Source organism: Halichoeres trimaculatus, unplaced genomic scaffold (assembly GCF_033239565.1).
Source record: "Halichoeres trimaculatus isolate MK-OKI-2021-1 unplaced genomic scaffold, fHalTri1.1 fHalTri1_scaffold_16, whole genome shotgun sequence".
NCBI lineage: Eukaryota > Metazoa > Chordata > Actinopteri > Labriformes > Labridae > Halichoeres > Halichoeres trimaculatus.
In genome coordinates this window covers 9,960,497-9,979,026 of record NW_027437194.1, presented here as the reverse complement: position 1 = coordinate 9,979,026, position 18,530 = coordinate 9,960,497, and the positions used below count along the sequence as shown (strand labels likewise).

The window sequence follows — 18,530 nt, the reverse complement described above, 5'->3', positions numbered from 1 at the left end:
ACGAGCGCTCCTCTGAGGTGTGAATGATACAAACTGTGAAGGTAAAGGAGGCTCTGACGTCTCTGCTCTCTTCGAGTTCTTTACGTCAGATTATCAAACGGACAGAGCGTAAACAGCATCACTCAGAAAAAAACTGAATGATATTTTCTCCCTGCATGCATTTTGTCTGTCTGCAGAGCGGATTTAGGTCAGCAGCTCACGTGAGAGTTTGTCCTACATCTGGTTTGTTGTAACTGCAGCGGGCTGCAGAGCAGACAGCAGACAGCAGACAGTGTGTGGAGGATGGAGAGCAGCTGAAAACCACACAGAGGAGTCAGCAGTCTGCCACTTAACAACTTCACCAGACAGAAAGACAAATATCAGGAGTTTCACTGTGGGCTGACATCTGACCCGCACTCTTTGTGGCCTACTTCCAGGTTTAAAACTTGCATGAAATTTTACAACCAAAAAAAAACTCAGCCAAACTGAACCTCAAAAATGCCTAAAATAGTAAAGATGTTTAGATAAATCACTTAATAATTTTTTTAGTGTTTGCTAAGTTTTTTTCTTAACTTTTTTTTTTTTTTTTTTAACTTTTTTACATTTGTGAACCTTACAAATAAATAAATATTTACATGAATTTTTTTTTCAGATTTAACATTGACTTTTGCATTTTGGAAATAGTTTGGTTTTGACAATTTAATGTTTGTTAAATATTTCTGTTTTATGAATTTCTATTGAATTAGTTAAAATTTGTTGCATTTCATTCATGTTCAAAAAATGTTTGCATTTCTTAAAAAAAAGTTTAATTTTAGTAACTTTTTTTTTTTTTGATTTTTAAATTTTTGTTGAGTAAATATCCTTTAAACTTGTGATTTCATTTTTTCATCCCATTATTTTTTTTATGTGTTTTGCCAAAAGTGTTTGCATTCCTAAAATTCTTCGATTCATTAAAATTTTTGCAAATTTTAATTTGTGAAGGTTTATACGTTTATATATTGGTTTATATTGATATTATATATTTTGGAGGTCAAATGAAAACTGTTTACATTTTGTAAAAAAAAAAAAAAAAACTTAATATTTTGTTGATTTATGACTTTTTTGTGATTATTCTATGTTTTAAAATGAGAATTATTGTCCGACAAATGTTATTACTTTTTGAAAAATTTGGCATTTTTTCAAAATTTTTGATGCAAGTTTGGAGAATTTTTTGGATTTGAGATTTTTTATTTAAATCTATGAAACAATTTTGTCTTTTACAAAATTTTCAGAATGTTTGATTAATATAAACATATATTGTTTTCGAAAAGTTTTGCAGTCTTTTTATTTCCTTTTTCGATAAGTTCCTGCAACTCATGTAATGTTTTCAGCCTCCAGTGAAGAAAACTTGTGTGCAGTTGTCTCTCAGGGCCACCGTACACTTCAGCCCTGCCTTGCAGGAAGGGGGGAGGGGTGGAGCCTATCTCAGCTGTCATCAAATGGAGGTAATTTACAATCAGGAATTGACCTCACAAGCATGTGTTTGGACTGTGGAAGGAAGCTGGAGTACACGAGCACACCGGGGAACTTTCTTGCACCACTGTGCAGCCTGCAAATTCAGGATTACTCTCCCAGTTAAACCAGTAAATGATTGTCAGGATACATCCTGTTGATGACCTAAAGGACACAGACAAGTGTTGATAGAAAAATGACAAAAACATCCTCTGGGCATGTTATATATCACAGAATCTAAAAATATCCTCATCCTGTTTGTGATTTTAAGTCTGGCTGAGTCATGACTCAGAAAAAGAGGTGCAACTCTTGGCACAATTTTAGGATTACTGATTGTTTACAGATAAGAACACAACCGAGGCTTTAGATTATTTTATAAAATAAACTTTTATTTTATCAAAAGTTGATCATGACAGCAGTAAGATCATGACAATAATATATATAATGCACAGAAATGGAATAAACAGCAACAGAGTATATGAAAAACTAGTGCAAAAAATCACAAATAGAAAAATATATTGCACTTGGTACTTTGAAGTTTCAGGTGGAAGATTTCATGTTTGAACAACATTCTCAATTTGATAAATTCTTCTGTAAACATTTCATCTTTTTATCGTTTCTTTTTCTGTGAGCTCAAAGCTTCGTAACATCCGAGGTTATAAAATCTACAGCGACAGAAGCTTCAGATCAGAGCAGGAACCAGCAGGCGACTTGTGGTACTTTTTCTGGATTGGTCGGAGTTGTGCTTTTTCTCTAGACCCTGTTTCAGTTCATTTAAACACACACTTTCACACGCTCTCTCACACACACATTCGCACACATGCTTTGAGCTTTGATTTAAGTGCTCGCTTTTCTGCACATGTCCTGTCTGAATTTTGTTCTCTCAAAGAGGCCACTTCCACCTGAAGTCTCACGTCTCAAAGTGTTTCTAAAGAAAGCTTTGTCCTGTCGTTTATGTGCCTTTAAACTTTATATTCTTTACGTCTGTGGACAGAATCTACTGGAGCATATAGGCCTGCGGCAGTCTGCAGAATATAAAACCCACCCATAGAAAAACAGTAACAACGGTATGTGCAAAATTCTCTGTGAGGCAGGAGGAGGCGTCTTCTGACAGTCTGTGTTTTTATCAGAGTCATAGTGGTGTCAGAGAGAACCTTTCATTCGCCTCGTCTGGAGCACAGGATACGGAGGATCCAGCATGGCTCGAAATCCCTGGTCCATATGTCAGTGGTCACCCGATCCTCTCCCAGCTGACTCCCCCGTGAGGGAGGGTCCGGCCGTATTTATGCTGATATATAATCTGGTGAGAAGCTGGGGGTGACGGTGTCGTGTTTGTGCAGAAGCCCTCTGAGCTCTCCAGCTCTTCTCAGCGGGACGGACACGTGTCGGGTCTCCTGACATCAGCGGGCCCGCACACCTCCAGGGGGTCGGGGTAAGGGTCCACCTGAAGGAGAGAGGCAGGGCTGCATCAGTCCAGGCTGCTGGTGGAGAAGATGGAGCTGCTGAAACTGGATTTGTCTGACTCAAAGCAAACTTTATATCTAATCTGGATATTTCTTGCTCTGATGAAATAAAATAAATCTCTGACAGTTTCTCCTCTTTCATGAAACACATGTATTTTTTTGTGTCTGAACAGTTTGCTGTCTTTCATTTACTATAACTGGATGTTCAATGTTGAATTTTAACGTTGAGTTTTAGTTTGGATTTCTTTACTTGAATAAAAATTGACTTTAAATGTTGAACTCTTTCTCTTGAATCTTATAAAGTAAATTGTGTTATAGATTTTTTTTGTTGCAGCTGAAGAAATCTTTTCATGATTCTTGAATTGATGTTATATTCTTCACATTTTGAATTTTGTTGATTTTTGGGTACCAATTGATGAGAAATTAATGGTTTATTGCATCTTGGATAATATATTATTTTCTGCAACATCAAAGTATTAATTTTCAAAGTTTATCAACTCTAAATATTTTATTTTGTAATAAATTTATAATTTTCTATTTACGAACTAATACATGTATTATTATTATTGTTATTATTATTATTATTATTATTATTATTATTATTATATTAATAATATTTGGCAATTTATTGACATACATTTTTGATTATTTAATAACTTCACTTGTGATTTTTTTTTCTTAAATGTCTATTTATTTATTAATGTATTTTTTTTGTATATATTGTCTTATTTTTGATTTGTTTATTATTTCTTCATCAATGAATTTATTTAGTATCATTTTATCTATGTACAGTGTGTCTTAATGTGTATATATTCTAATTTTTTTTAGCCCAACATTTGTTGAAGTTCCATGAAAAAAAGTTGTTTTCCATTTTGTACTTTTTCTTTGAACATTTGCCAGAAAACTTAACAAGTATAATCTTTCATACTTTTTTTTAATGAATCAGTTATTTAGTGTTTTCTTGAAACTAGACGGGCTTCCCAGAACTTTGTCTCTGGATCGTAAACCTGGTTTAAACTTTGTAAACCTGGTTTGTTTCCAAAATATATTTAAATCCTTTTAGAATCTGCAATAAATAACTAGCTGTTTTATTATAATTAATCATGGTATGTTCATGTACATTTATTTCACATTATTTGGACATTTTCCCTCTTTTTTTGCAGTTGAACATTTTTGAGTCCTTCATTCCTTCCTTACTTGACATTCTTGACTTTATCATGCCTCATTAACTCCAAATTAGATTTATATTCCTTCACTTCTTATTGGATTAAAAGTGTATTCCATGTTTCTGAGAAATTTCATTTGATGCATGTACATATTTTAGTATTTTGTGGTCTCTTATTAGATTTAAATCCTTTATTGCTTCACAAACAGACATCATGAACTCTTTAAATCAACTCTGATGTAGAAATGTTGAAAACTCTTTGGTCAAACTTCATTTTGTTTTCTATAAGAGCGTTCAAATCAGCTATTTGATGTTATTTATACGCTCTGAGGTATGTGTGAGTTCTCTAAAAGTATTTATGGGGTTCGTATTAATATCAGTTGTTGTGTTTCCTTCTTGGCTGAGCTGTTAAGGAAGACGTTATCTTACCGCCGAGTTACGTAAAAGAAATAAAACGTGGTCACTAGCCAGTCACTGAGTTTATCTGTGTGTGTGCGTGTGTGCGTGTGTGTGTGTGTGGGTATTAGCTGTACCTCAGAGTAGAGTGGTGGGGGCAGATATCTGAACTCTGTGATGTATGTAAGCAGAGATCCCTGCTCCTCTCCCTCCCTGTCAGACCTATCACAGCCCTGCAGACAGTCCCGCCTTTCAGATTCTGATATCGCCAGATCGCTGTAACTCGGCGGAGCTGAAGAAAAACACACAGCAGAGGAAGAGACGTGAGCGTGCAACTTGTAGATGACACAGAGAAGGCGTGCATGTTTGTGTAAGCGCTCCTTACCCTCAGGCCTCTCCTGAAGGCCCAGCCAGCTCAGCGTGCTGCAGTTGCTGCTGATGCTGGAGGTTCGGGAGGCGCAGGCATGCAGAGGTATGGTCCCAATCACCAGCGGCAACGACAGCGACAGATTCAACCCGCCGGGGACATCCACGTACACCTGCAGGCACACAGGGGAATAAAACATTAACAACAAAGCACCCTGACAAAAACTGGGTTCTTGTGAGGCCAGTTCTGTCTGTTCATGTTCAATCAGCTCCTTGGGTGGAGAAGGATTCTTATTTACACATCACCTGAAAGTAGGACACACTGTGCTCTTACAACCACTTCCCCCTCTCTGATCAAAACATGCTCCGTCTGAACTCTGTATGAGGATAACCAAAACACCTCACACCTGACACACTCATGTGATGCAAAAAGTCCTCCATGCCATTCATCTCTCTCTTCAAATCCAATTAAGCTTCCATTAGTGGGACGTTCTGACTTGTTTTGAAGGTTTCTTTAATCTGGGGTTTTGTTTTCAGGTTGTTAGTTTGGTTATTAGCAGATAATCTAGTAAGCTGCATTTTGCCTTTTGTTTGCAGTTTTTAACAAGGGTTTCAAAAGGCTGATGTGAGCCAGCTAACAGGTAACTAACCGGCAGGTTTTACAAGTTTGGGGGGAAATAGAAATCATAATTTTTAAGATAATAACAAGCAAATAACTTAAAGAAATAAAAGAGAAGCAAGTTTGAAGTGTGCTTTTGTAAGTTACCTGCAGGGTATTTGTAATTATTTTGTATTCATCCATAATTTTCTGGAAAGTTAAAAGCCGGCTAAAAGTCGGTAAATTGATGAATGTTTAAAGTTAAGTTTCAAGTTTGTGTTAACAGACCTGCCAAAGTTACCTGCATGCATGAAGTAAGAAAGTAAGGTTTAATTTCTTTTTTCATCAGCTGTTTTTCCTCAGATTATTTTTTACAGATACTGAATATGAGGTTGGATTAGATTTAGCTTTTATTTGTGTCGCAGTTTTCAAGCCAAAGCGCCTGATGGAGAAAGCTGATCGAACGGGAACACATTTTATCTACATTTTAAACTTTATTAAATGTGTTTGCCTCATAATAACTCTATATCCTGGAAACCAAGTATTTTAACTCAAGCGTAGACCCTGGAAAAGTACATGGACTCACCACAAGTGCGTACTCCACTCTGATGATGGGACAGTCCAGGATGGACGGGGACACCGGGGGGATCTTGAGTAGCTTGCCCTCCCAGCTCTGGCTCTTGCCCTGAGGCAGAGGGTCTCCCCTCAGGTTGGACACCAGCTGCTGGATCTGTTTCCCCTTCCCCTTAGCGAAGAAGGTCTGAGTCTGGTACAGAGCAGCTTTGGGAACCACGACTCTGGAAGAACAGTTCTCCACCTCGGCAAAGATCTGGATGGACTCGCCTGGGAGAGAAGGAGAAGAGATCAGTCCGTCAGACTGAGGGAGAAACAGAATAAGTCAGAAGGTAAAGATGGAGTATAGGGAGAAAAGATGGAGGAGGTGGAGGGAGGTGTGGCTCACCTGGTGTGTAGCCCTTTCGTTCTATCTTGGCACTGAGTGAAATTGGGCCGGATGCACAGAACCAGCAGCACAACGTTTTCTCCTTCGTCCCTGCCTGAGGAGCCTGTTCAAGGAAAAACAAATTCCAAAAATTATCACAAATCCTCTCGAGTGCTTCAAAACAAAAGCCACATTTTAGAAATTTTACACCACAGTCTTATCCAGAGTGAAGAAGAGATAATGAAAAAAGAAAGGTAGGCACACTGACCAAAAAAGATCATGTTGAGTCAGGCTATTGGAAGAATTTCTTTTGAGGTAGTACATCTTTTAAGTATGTTTACCAGAAGTCTGATATCAATGTCTTGAAATTCCTAAATTTAAAGAATTCCGGAATTCAGATTTTGATCAAACAATTCAGGAATTTGAACTTTGATCAAAGAATTCTGGAAAACTTTTGACTCTGCTTTCGATCTCAGAATTCTAGAACACTGACTTTAATCCAAAAAGTCTGACATCAAAGTAAGAATTCTGGAATGTAAGAGTAAAATAGGAGGTCTAGAATCTTTGAAAAAAGTAGTAATTATGGAATTCTGGAGCTATGACTTTACTTCTAAGTTCCACATCGAGACGTTGATCAAGAAATTTCCGGAATTCCATCTTAGAGCTCAGATTTCTGCATTTTCTGCCTTTTATGAAAGCATTTGACTTTTAGAGACGTCAAAGTCAGACTGAAAGCTGTACTTGAAAAAAACGACTTTTGAAGGTCTGACCAACAAAATAGTTAGCATTTTAATACGAAAGATCGAATTAGGATAACATGGAAAAACATCCATTTTTTTTAATGGTTGTAATCCTCCCCAGCAGAGATGTACAGATTGATTCTACTCTCATATCACTTAAATAAATAGGAGGCTGAAGCACCTGTTGTCCTGTACAGACCTGACATCAGGATCATCTCTTCTCATAGCAACAGGCAAAAAGCAATTAGCAGAGAAGCTGAAGTGAGGAGAGGAAGATGTGCAGAGGCCGTACCAGCAGGAGCGGCGTGTTGATGTCGATGTGCTCGAACACAATGAACTCTTTCTTCACTCTGACCGGGAGCAGCCACGGACGGTGCAGTTCAGCTTTCACCCAGTACCTCACGCTGCCGTGCTTCCCCTCAAACGAAGTGGCGAGAGCCCTGACAGGAGGCAGGAAGAGGAGGGTCAGAGAGGGTGGGTGGTCCACATCTGTGTTCTGTACATATCTTGGAACACGCTGTACGCATGTACAGTGACAGGAGGACTCAGGGCCTTAGCTTAACCTTTCTTCTGAGAAAACTATAAATATCTGATGCCTGAGGGGCTCAAACTTTTCACTGAAATGAAATTTCTTTCAGAGAAGATTTTACTTTTTAAGTGTCTAATAAAATAATATTCCCAGTCATGCACATCCAAAGAGTAATTTGTTTATTTGACCTATATTTCTGTAACAGACAGAACAGACATGCTTTCATAAAAAATAAAGAGTTTAAAAAAAACAGCAGAAAAAGGGAAATTTGTCCACATACACATGCATAATTATGATGCAAAGGATGACTTAAGTTGTTTTAAGTGGAAATAACCTTCTGTTAGCTTAAAATCTTTGGAGGTGCATGGAAAATTTGTGCATACTTCATGCAAAAGGTTGACATTTTCTGCTCTCTAACTTATTTTCCTTTCCCAGCTTTAACATCTCTCTTTAGGTGTAACTGTAACTGATTCCTTTCTCTTGTTTTCAAACCAAAAAGCTGAAAAAACAGGTTTGCAGACTGTAAACACTTAGGGTAAAGAGCTTCAGAAAGGAGTTAACATGCTCACATCTGCGGCAGGTTGAAGCTGAAGGCGAATTCATGGAGTCCCGGGTGCAGAACAGTCAGACCTTCCTCTGGACAGTCCTCGTCTGAAACACAAAGAGGGAGCCTGTTTAACACACCTGCAGTCTCTCCCCTCTCTGCTAACAGGTTTATTATACATGGCACCACTGGTATTTGACCAACCTGCTTTTGGTTGAGTAGTTCATTTCTCTGAAATCTGTTTTGAATATATAACATTTACATGTTTTTCAGGATAAAACCACTATCAACCACGATCATGGAGCTCCAAACATTTCTCAGAATACAATATGAAACAAATCTTCGAATAATGCGCAACATCCTAAATATTCCTGTCACTTTGTTTTTTATATGTAATACTTTCAACTGAACAATTTATTCAAGGCTTTTCTAAAATATTCTACATTTCTGTAGTAATGTTTTATTTTCTTACAACTACTTATTTATGGTATTATAAGTGCTGACTGAATGTTATGTTACAGTAATACCTGTTTTTTCTCAGTCATTATTTCAAGATACTGAATTATTACCTTGTAATACTTAGTCACTTTAAGTAACGATACTAAAACCGTCATTCTGCAGTACCCCTCCTAAACATATGAGGGCAGTGTGGGCTGTATGATCCTCGAATTTCCCATCCCACATGTCATACAGCAGTTATTTCAGGGAAGGACAGAGAGGAGACCAGGAGGAGGAAAACATGTTCTGCCAACGTGCTCCGACTCCGAAAAATGTGGACCAATCACAAGGTTTGTGACTCGAGTGGTTTTGACTTGTAATTACATTTCCCAGAAGGTGCCTTTCAGGCTACGTGCTTGAGCGATGACATAGTTTTGAAGCAGAAGTAGAAACCATGCTAAAGTCTTTTTTAAGTGTAATCTAGAACACTCAATACATTTTTCCGAATTCTATTTTGTTATTTAATTTGAAACATAGTTACATTTTAAGATGCTTTGTCATTTTTTCTGAGATACTGAGTCACAGTTTAAGGAGATTCAGTTGTTTTCTCAAGCTTAGCAGGGTTTTTGTTGTTGTTTTTTTTGTGTTTTGTTGTTTTTTTTTTTTTTTTTTTTTTTTTTTTTTTTTTTTTTTTTTTTTAACTGAGCTAGTATTTTGAGAAACTATTTTTTTTAATACAGTTACTTTTATTTTTGAGGGGGATGAAGGTGTTTTGTGTTTTCGGTGTGTTTTATACAAATTCTGTTTGGTGTAAATATAAACAAATGTTTCCAAAAAGATTTTCATAATTTTTTAAAGATGCTTGGTTGTAAACAAAGGGCTAAGTCTTGATCTAAAGAGATTAAGTTTTCATTTTTTCAAATCTTCAGTCATTTCAAAAGTTATTGAGTCTTTTTTTTGAAGTATTTTTTGGCTATTTGTGGTTTCTTTCTAGATAAGCAGCTCAGTTTAGGGGGTTTCTACCTGGATTAAATTTTTTTGGTGAGGTTTTTAAATCAACATCATTAAAAACAAAGTTCTCTTTTTGCCCAAATGGGCTTCTGTTTACTCTCCCACAACTCAAATCACCAAAAGTTTCCAGACTTTCAAACTCATCCAACCAACACTCAGAGCAAAAACACCAACAGGTTTGTGTCTCATTTTGAAAACATTAGTTTCATCATGTTTTTGTCAGTTTGCAGAACCACAAAGGGCTGTCCGTACAGTGTGAACTCTTTTCAGAAACACACCCTTTAATACACAGAACAGGCTCTATCACTTCCTCATTTCTCTATTTGTCTGAAAATCTGATCTGTTCCAGCTGAACTTCATCTTCCTGCCAGCTCAGCAAGCGCTCAGATCTGTCTGTGTGTGTTAGTATGTTTGAGATGTCATAAACAGCCTGTCTGGGTGTGTGTGTGTGTGTGTGTGTGTGTGTGTGTGTGTGTGTGTGTGTGTGTGTGTGTGTGTGTGTGTGTGTGTGTGTGTGTGTGTGTGTGTGTGTGTGTGTGTCTGCCTAAGTCAAGTCACCGGCTCACAGTCTGAGCAGGAGCAGACCGGTATGAACCAGACTGAGCAGCTTCCTTCGGCTGGAAACTCCAACGCATGCATCACAACTCGGCCTCCCATTGGCTGAGAGCGTGACATGAATTACAGGCAGCGCTCTGACTGGTGCAGATTCGACAGGCCCCCTCCCACATGAGCACAACCATGTGGTGTATTGCGTGAGAGGAGGAGGAGGAGGAGAGGAAGAGGAGGGGGAGGACGGGTGTCCCACTCTGACTGTGAACTTCAGGTGGACCTGAAAGTCTCACGCTAAGAGATGATGGAAGTTGGTGCTGACAGGATGGGAGATCTTTGACACCCTGAACTTTTTACTCAGCTTTAAAACAGATTTCAGTCAGCTTTAAAGTTCTCTTTTTCTCAGCTGGAAAACACTTTCAAGAAAAAGAAAAATCTTCCAAAAACATTCACTTCAAAGCTTGTCTGCAGGCGGAGTTTGCATCAACTTCTGATGCTCAAAACCCCCTCTAACATCTGCATAATCTTCAGAGAATTTTGATTCAAAATTTAGGTCAGTTCAAGCAGAAATGTCAGTGCTTATCAGATTAGGAGTCTTCTGTGTGAGGATTTGCAGCCTTTCTTCTTCTTGTGTGATATTAAAGTGACTGTCTTTGGATTTTAGACAAAAGAAAGCTTTTTCTAACATTCAATCATCCCCAAAGGAAGATGAAAACCATGTTAGTTGCTGGAACTTTTTTCAATCCTGAGAATCTGCGAAATGCACAAACAACATCATCTCTTTTTATATGTTCAACTTTGATTTTCTGCTTCTTTTCTGCAGATCTTTATGTTGCATGATGTGCTCTATAGGCTCTGTCTTTTCTGTAGATCCTTGCAACATAAACTAGTATACTCAAGTTTCTGTACTCAGCTCATATTGTCTGATGCTTTAGTGAATCTGTCGTCAAACTTTCTGCATTCCTTCATGAAAAGCAGCAAGCTCCGTCTGCTGAGGACGATCATGTGATGGAGCTGAACTCTGCAGAAACAGCAGACGTATAGAGGCAGAGTTTATCCTCTCTGGGTGGAGCTAAGTGTGACCTCATTTTAAAAACATATGTGTGACTTTCAACTTTAAAAAACATTATTTTTGTAAGTTTAAATGCATCCGTTCATCTTATAAAGCTGTCAGAGCACAAAATGAGCATCTAACTGGGAGGAAAGTGTTCTTTATTTACTTTTCCCTAAGTTAAAACCCAACCCACAATCTTGTTTTTCAAGCCTTTGCTGGAAGTTTTGGTGCTTAAACCTGACTGAACACACAGAGCATAAGCTCTCATTTTAGAGAGACTTTGTGAAGTTTGCATTTGAGAAGATGCTTTGCAGAAGCAAAGCTGAATTTGTCACAGCTTTAACTCAAATTAGGTTAAACTTTTTGGAGTGGAATCAGTCGACGAACGTGTTTCATGCAGACAATTGCACTTCAGATAACAGCGTTTGGATGGATATGGAGTATTTTTAGGGAGTGTTAATAGCTTTCCTTTAAATGCTAAGGGCTAGGAGTGCAATATTTTGTCTTAAGTGTGCACAGATGACTTGAAAATTACAGATAAACCAAATCTTAGAGGGTGAGATTCATACAAATCCAAATGAAGTCAAACTTTTGACCTGAAATAAGTTCTCATGTTGGTTTTCTACATTGCAACACCCCAAAACAAAGTGTTTTTGTTTGATTTCTAGCAAATAAATGCATCATCAGACTTCATTAAAGCCATCTTTATCTGAAAAGAATTTTTTTAAGTCTTTTTTAGAGACATCAACTCCAAATGGGACTTCAATTCCCTGTAAGACTAAAAGAAATATCTTGAATAAGACATTTCCCTGAACTAGTTGACAAATTTTGCCAAATAGTAAGCCAAATAATATCATATTTACCAGAAATAAGACAAAATACTTGCTTGGATTGGAGTTTTTTGTAATATAAGAGAGTGGAGACTTAAACTTTCATGAGGATGCTGATATGTGTCAAGATTTTAAATTTTAGCTGCTGAAATTCAAGTACAAAAAGAGGGGAAATTATGTGTTTGAAATGTCCTGAGACATGTCCTTAATGTTCTTCCAGATGCTGAGGAATAAATTCATTTATCAAAGTCCAAACAATATCTGAATCATGTTTGTGTTTGAGTCTAACAGTTGCAGAGATCGGCCGGTGATGTTTGCACACACAGCACTGATGTAACTGCTCTCATTTACATCAAACTGTCTTCTTACACATTTGCATCACGTTTGAAAAGATGAACACAAACCAGCACAGGTGGAGGAAGTGGTAAGAGCAGCTGAGATCTTGTTCCACATACACACACACGCACACACTCATACATAACACACGGAGAGTCAGCCCTCCTCCCCTCCCTCTCTGGCAGTTTCTGAACAGGTTTGAACCGCTTCTAACAAAGGGAGTTGCCTGTGCTAGCCTACTTCAGGATGTCATCAGTAAAAACCTTAATTCCCCATCAGTTTGAGTGTTACACAAAATGTGAAAAACACCCAACACAAGATCCAGATTCCATTTTTTGAGCGATTTCCTTCTTTTGACGCGAAGTGTCTTCTCAACATGCGAACTTTCTCCCCTCCGTCTCCTGCAGCAGACTCATGATTCAGGATGTGCATGATATAAAACCCTCTTCTTCTCATGTTTTTCTGTGTTTCTGGGGTATTTTCTGCGTGTTTTTATGTCTGAACTGTGGCGTTTAGGTGTGGGGAGTGTTGGTGCGGGGGTAACGCATCAACGATCAGCTGTTGCATCAGCACCACTGTCACTTGAGGGGCTTTCGGGGCTCCGCGGGTGATTTTCACGCATGAATGCGACCTTAGCAAGTCGAATTAATGTGTTGATCTTTAAAAGGTGTCAGAAGTTTGCGTGGCCTCACTGACCCCGCACAGCGCAAAGACGCGTGTCAGGAAAGATGCACACACTCCTTACCTCTCTCCTCTCCTATCAGCGTGTCGTAGTGGTGCAGGTACTCCACCTCCTCCGTGTAGTTCTGCGCGTAAGCCGTGTTCGCCCCGGCGTTCCGAGACTCGGTCCACCGCACCTTGGCGACTCCTTTCGCGGTGATGTCCAGGCTCTTCACCCGCACATCCCCGGTCACATCCACCACCACCCTCCCGGACACCAGGTCCCCTCCGGAGAACACCGGCAGGTTGTTCTCATTCAGGCTGTCAAAGAAGATCGCCAAGGCCCGCACTTTGCCCAGCACCATGATGGAAAAATGAGACTAACAGAAATAAAATGAAGAGTCTATGGAGGAGAAGTTGATGGTAAAGCCGCGAGGCGCACAGACATGCGTCCTAGCTCGGGCTGCCCAGCACAGAGCCGGGTCTGAGGCCGGTTCCGTGGTGGCTCATTTGGGGGGGAGACACTCAGCTGATGTGCCAGCTCTCCTCTCTCCACACCTCTCTCACACACACTCACACTCTTTCGCTCGCGCTCTCTCCTCCGCGTGCAGCTCGTGTCTCTGCGCTCCTCTCTGCTGCCGTCTGGATCCTGCCGCTGCGCTCTTAAAGCCTCTGTGCGCAAAAATAACCTCACTGAGCATGTGCGCACAGACCGGCCGGCCTGCTCACACACAGACACATACACAGACACAGACACACACACACACACACACACACACACACACACACACACACACACACACACACACACACACACACACACACACACACACAGGCAGAAAATGAAATGGTACCAACAAGTGCTCTGACAGGAAATGTCTCTTGTCCTGACATAACTTCTGTCTCATGTAAAGAGACATGAAGTAAAATATGACCCTTATATGGGACCACTGATGTAATATATAAGATCTACTTAACACCATGACCTATTTAAGAAAACTCTGAGGAACTTAGTTTGAGTGTGGCAAAAATATTCAACAGTTATTTATCCACTATACTGTGCACACTGGCATCAGTTATTCTAGATTATAGATTGATATATTTCAACATGGGAATAAGTTTGCATTTTTTCAAACCAAAGGGATCTGGATCAGGTTTTCCATCTGGCTTCCTCTCTGCATGACACAGCTGGAACCTGACTTTGGAAGCAGTGATAAACTGTTTACAAGAGATATCATATAAGCCAATGTGGCGACTTCCACTACAGAGTCATGTTTTTTTTTTTCATGCAATGTGGAGCAATATGCTTACAGAATCAAAAGCCCTGTGATTGGTCAGTTAGACAGCTTTTCAACAATTCCTAAATATGATCCAGAATTTTCATGTTCCATGCCATTTGATAAGAGCATTGGGGGAAAGAAATGTTTTATTCTGGTGTTTGTTTTGCTGTGTCTGACTTTTTGGCCTCCCTGAGGGTGTCCTGGGCCAAACTTGTCTTGTCATTACCAAGGGGAGGAGCCTCTTTCAGAACCCTTTTGATGTGCAGCCCATCACTTCATATCTATCTTCATGCCTGGGTACAGAGGGACATTAGGGGCCATGTGGTGGGTTATATAACTTATCAGTGGAGCATAAATATTGAAATGAGGGCGTGATGGGGCTGGCTCCTTCACTGAGCTCTGATCCTTCGCATGACAAGAAATTCATGTTTATTTGAAGTTTCTGCACTGTTGAACACTTCCAGGTCAAAACAGCTCAGTGCTTTCACTACAAACAGAGACAGAATTAAATCAATGAAAAATAAACTGATTGTAACTTTTTACTTCTTTTGCTAATTCTTTTGCATACTTTCAATCTCATTATGCTTTTTTTGTTTGCTTGACCATCAAAAAGTGAATATTTTTTGGCTAAAAACTAAAAAAACTAAAACTGTGATTAAGGCGGGATATGTACATCTTACTTTTCAGCAGGTAGAACATTTCAAAACTAATACAGATTAATTCAGGTTACCAAGCTTTGATTGGACAATAACTTTCAAGGGGTGGGGTTTATCAACAGCTAACCCACAAAAATTGTAAGTAGTCCCAATGTAAAGGGAAAAATGTCCTTTTTCATGAAAAAAGGTGTAATTTTACTAGAATAAAGCTGCCATGTTCTCAAACAAAGTCCAAGTCTATGACAATAGTGCTTAACTGTTCTGTTAAAAAAAACCAATAGTTTTATGGAAATAAAGCTGACTTTTTTTTTTCAACAAAAAATAGCAGTATTTCAACAGAAAAATAGTTGTAACATTTCATAAGTAGCCTTAGTTCTTCATGGATAAAGCTGTTATGTTTCATAAATATAGATTTACAAGAATAAGGCTTTAACGTTTTATCAAAAAAAAAAAGTTGTGTGAATAAAACTGTGATGTTTATGTGAAAATAGATGTAATTCTACAAGAATACAAAATGTGGTCATTTCTCAGACAGAAAGCTGTGTTTTTAAGAAAATAAATTTGAAAAGTCTCACAAAAAACTGGCGTTATTCTACACAGAAAAAGTTCTTGTGTTTTGCAAAAAAAAAAAAAAGTTGTACTTCCATGCAAAAAAAAGCTGTCATGTTTCCTAGAAAAAAGTTGTGATGCTATGAGAATGTACACTCAATGTTTTAAAAAATAGAGTAGCTGGAAAGCTAAGAGAAGAAAGTTACGTTTCATGAAAAAAGATGTAAAGTTATGCAAATCTAGTTAAAGCTGTAATGCAAAAAGAATGAAACCGTTACATTTAATGAAAAAAAAAGTTAAGCTCCAAGTTTAAAGTCACCAAATTTTTAAAAGTTGTAACATTAGGAGAATGAAGTTGTAATATTTGAAAAAAAAAAGGTCATAATGATATAAAAAAAAGTGCATTGTTTCCAGAGAAAAGTGGTAATGCTGTGCAAATGATGTCAGTCTTTCAGGAAAAGAAATGATGCTACAGAATTAACTTGTAATATTTTATGCCTGAAAAGCAAAAAAAAAGTCTCCAATTGATGTAACTTGTAACTCTTCAAGAGGCAGACTAGTGTAAACCCTAACACACCTGTAACAAGGTTAAGGTTCCTGACTTCTGATTGGACGATAACTGTCAGAGGAGGTTTCCTTTACTCCTCAGCTCCTCTGTGAGTCAGAGTGTCGGCTGAGAGGAAGTCGTGTGAGACTCTCTGATGACACAGCTGTCCACCTCACAGTGGGTGAAATAGTAAAAAGGTCACAGAGTGCACACAAATAATCCTGCAGGGCTCAGCAGGGAGAAATAAACCAGAAGACGCTCACTGGGATGGAGAAGTTTATCTGCTCCGTCATGAAGTAGGCCTACAACTCATAATTCATCCACTGAAGAAAGTAGTCCCAACATGTGCACAGAAAAAAAGGAGAAACCAAACAGTTGGTTTGATATCAAAATCTCAATTCACGTAAAAGTTGTTAAATGTATTGAATCTTATTAATGGACCTAATCAAGACTTGTGGCTCATAAGAGTTACAGATACAGCTTTTGGCTTTCTCTCCAAACCAACATGTTATAAACAAGCATTCAGGAATCTTTATGGAAGAGTCTTCTCTCAGCTGATCTGAGGTCATTTTTATGGAAATTGAACAGGGCCCTCTAGTGGTCAAAAACGTTACTTACAACATTAACAAAGAGAGGACAGTTTCTTGATTGATTAAAAAAACAGAACCCATAAAGTTGATTTTTTTTTTTTTTTTTTTTTTTTTTTTAATAAACAGTCAATTCACCGGTACTAAACGTGTACATACTTTTGTTGTGCCTTGAGTGATATTAGCCTAACTGCTGGTTTTCTACCTTGCAGGTTGTTTCATAAATATATACCATTCATATTTTTTTTTCTTTTGCTTGTTTTATTTATTTATTTATTTATTTATTTATTTATTTTGTTTGTTGTTGTTGCCCATGAAATGTGGCTTGCTGCTTATTTTGCATAAATTTTATCTTACCCATTTGCTTTAAACTTTCAAAAACCATGTAAATCCCAAGAATGTTTTATTTGTAGGCTACTCCAGCTTTTGTTTTTTCTTCCCTTAGGTATATATTTTTTCTATCTAGCTTTTCTCATGTAGCTTATTTTAATATATGGCCAAGAATAACAGAAACTAGTCCTTAATAATAGGTATTGCCTCTGTTACTAAAATAGAGACATAAGAAATACCAATCAAATAAGCAGGAATGAAAATTCTGAGTAAAAAAAAATAGCTTTGCAAGATAGAATTATAAAAACAGGGATTAGAATATTACAGCCTCTTTAAATTCAATTCTTAAGAAAATTTATCCATAAGAGAAGATGAGAGGAGAAGTAAATCATTTTTCAAAACATATTTTAAAATCTAAAGTTGGTGAGCTCCTGGTAAAGGGAAAGGGAGACCCCAAACTCTGCGTTACCTAAAAGGCGTTAATTCTGAATGACGTTTGTCTGGTGATAAATCCAGGTTTTCTCAAACGTTTAACTTAATCAAATCTGAAGCTACAAACACAAAAGTTTTATTTATGGATTCACTGTGACTTACAGTTTCGGAGATATCCTTATAGCAGCTGTTGGTCTTGAATAAACGTCGAAAAACGTGCTCCAAAGTCTGGAAAAGTAGTCGCACCGTTTAACTCCTGAACGTGCCTAAATATTTTCAAGTCTTTATTTTCTTCCAGTATAAAAGTAATCCAGTGATATCTGTCGTAACATCCAACAATATACTGCAAACACAAACAGCTGATGAATAATTCGGCGTAGTTTTAATTGTGTTTTTTTAGCTGAATGTTCATATATTTAGGGTATCAAACTGCTCACTGCTCTAGGGGAACCCCATTTCCTGTTTCTCCAAAGCATCATGGGAGCTCCATTAAAAAAAATTATAAAATATCTTAGGATTCATTCATTAATTCATTGTGAAAGCAGAGTTGGTTTTCTCAATGTAACAGATTGATTTTTATCATTCTTCAAAATAATGAAGCTTGCTGATCTTTTCTGGAGATCTAGAAACCTTTATATATATATATATATATATATATATATATATATATATATATATATATATATATATATATATATATATATATATATATATATATATATATATTGAATCAGGGTCTCAAAAAAGACTTATATGATAGTTTTATATCTTATATTTTGAGAATACTTAAAAATGTGAACAAATGATAAAGCTTTAACAACAAAAGTTGTTTTGAAGAAGTCTTCTTACACAAACACATTAGTAATGTGTATAAAGAAGCCATAATTTATTGACAATAAAGTCCAAATGTGCTGATAAAGTGGTTGTATTGAGGAGAGGATAGTGTTGAGGAAAAAAATGTGATTGTAACAAGTACAAGATGTCCTACTGCCGCAAGAAAAATTTGTTTTCAGAAATAGTCTTCCTGATAAAAGTCATAACATTTTGTAAAAAAAAATGT

General features: G+C 37.6%; 1 protein-coding gene across 2 annotated transcripts; it reads right to left on the bottom strand.

The window, feature by feature from the left end:
• Positions 1-1,838: 1,838 nt before the first annotated feature.
• LOC141805318 (arrestin domain-containing protein 3-like) lies at positions 1,839-17,932 on the bottom strand. Of its 2 annotated transcripts, none has more exons than XM_074690307.1 (9): positions 17,633-17,932; positions 13,175-13,810; positions 8,237-8,318; positions 7,431-7,578; positions 6,420-6,522; positions 6,045-6,301; positions 4,880-5,033; positions 4,632-4,786; positions 1,839-2,914 (listed from the first exon to the last, which is right to left on the bottom strand). In XM_074690307.1, exons 2-9 carry the CDS (start codon positions 13,452-13,454, stop codon positions 2,837-2,839), a joined length of 1,257 nt encoding a protein of 418 aa, XP_074546408.1. In that variant the 5' UTR covers positions 13,455-13,810; positions 17,633-17,932; the 3' UTR covers positions 1,839-2,836. The 2 variants fall into 2 exon arrangements, with proteins under 2 accessions (XP_074546408.1, XP_074546409.1); XM_074690308.1 differs by having other exon boundaries at positions 13,175-13,761.
• Positions 17,933-18,530: the final 598 nt, after the last annotated feature.

Coding starts and splice junctions, on each gene's coding strand:
- LOC141805318 (XM_074690307.1), bottom strand. CDS start 13,454: ATGGTGCTGGGCAAAGTGCGGGCCTTGGCGATCTTCTTTGACAGCCTG. Junction 4,787..4,879: donor CCTTCAGGAGAGGCCTGAGG/GTAAGGAGCGCT, acceptor GTTTTTCTTCAG/CTCCGCCGAGTTACAGCGAT. Junction 2,915..4,631: donor CCCCACCACTCTACTCTGAG/GTACAGCTAATA, acceptor TCTCTCCTTCAG/GTGGACCCTTACCCCGACCC.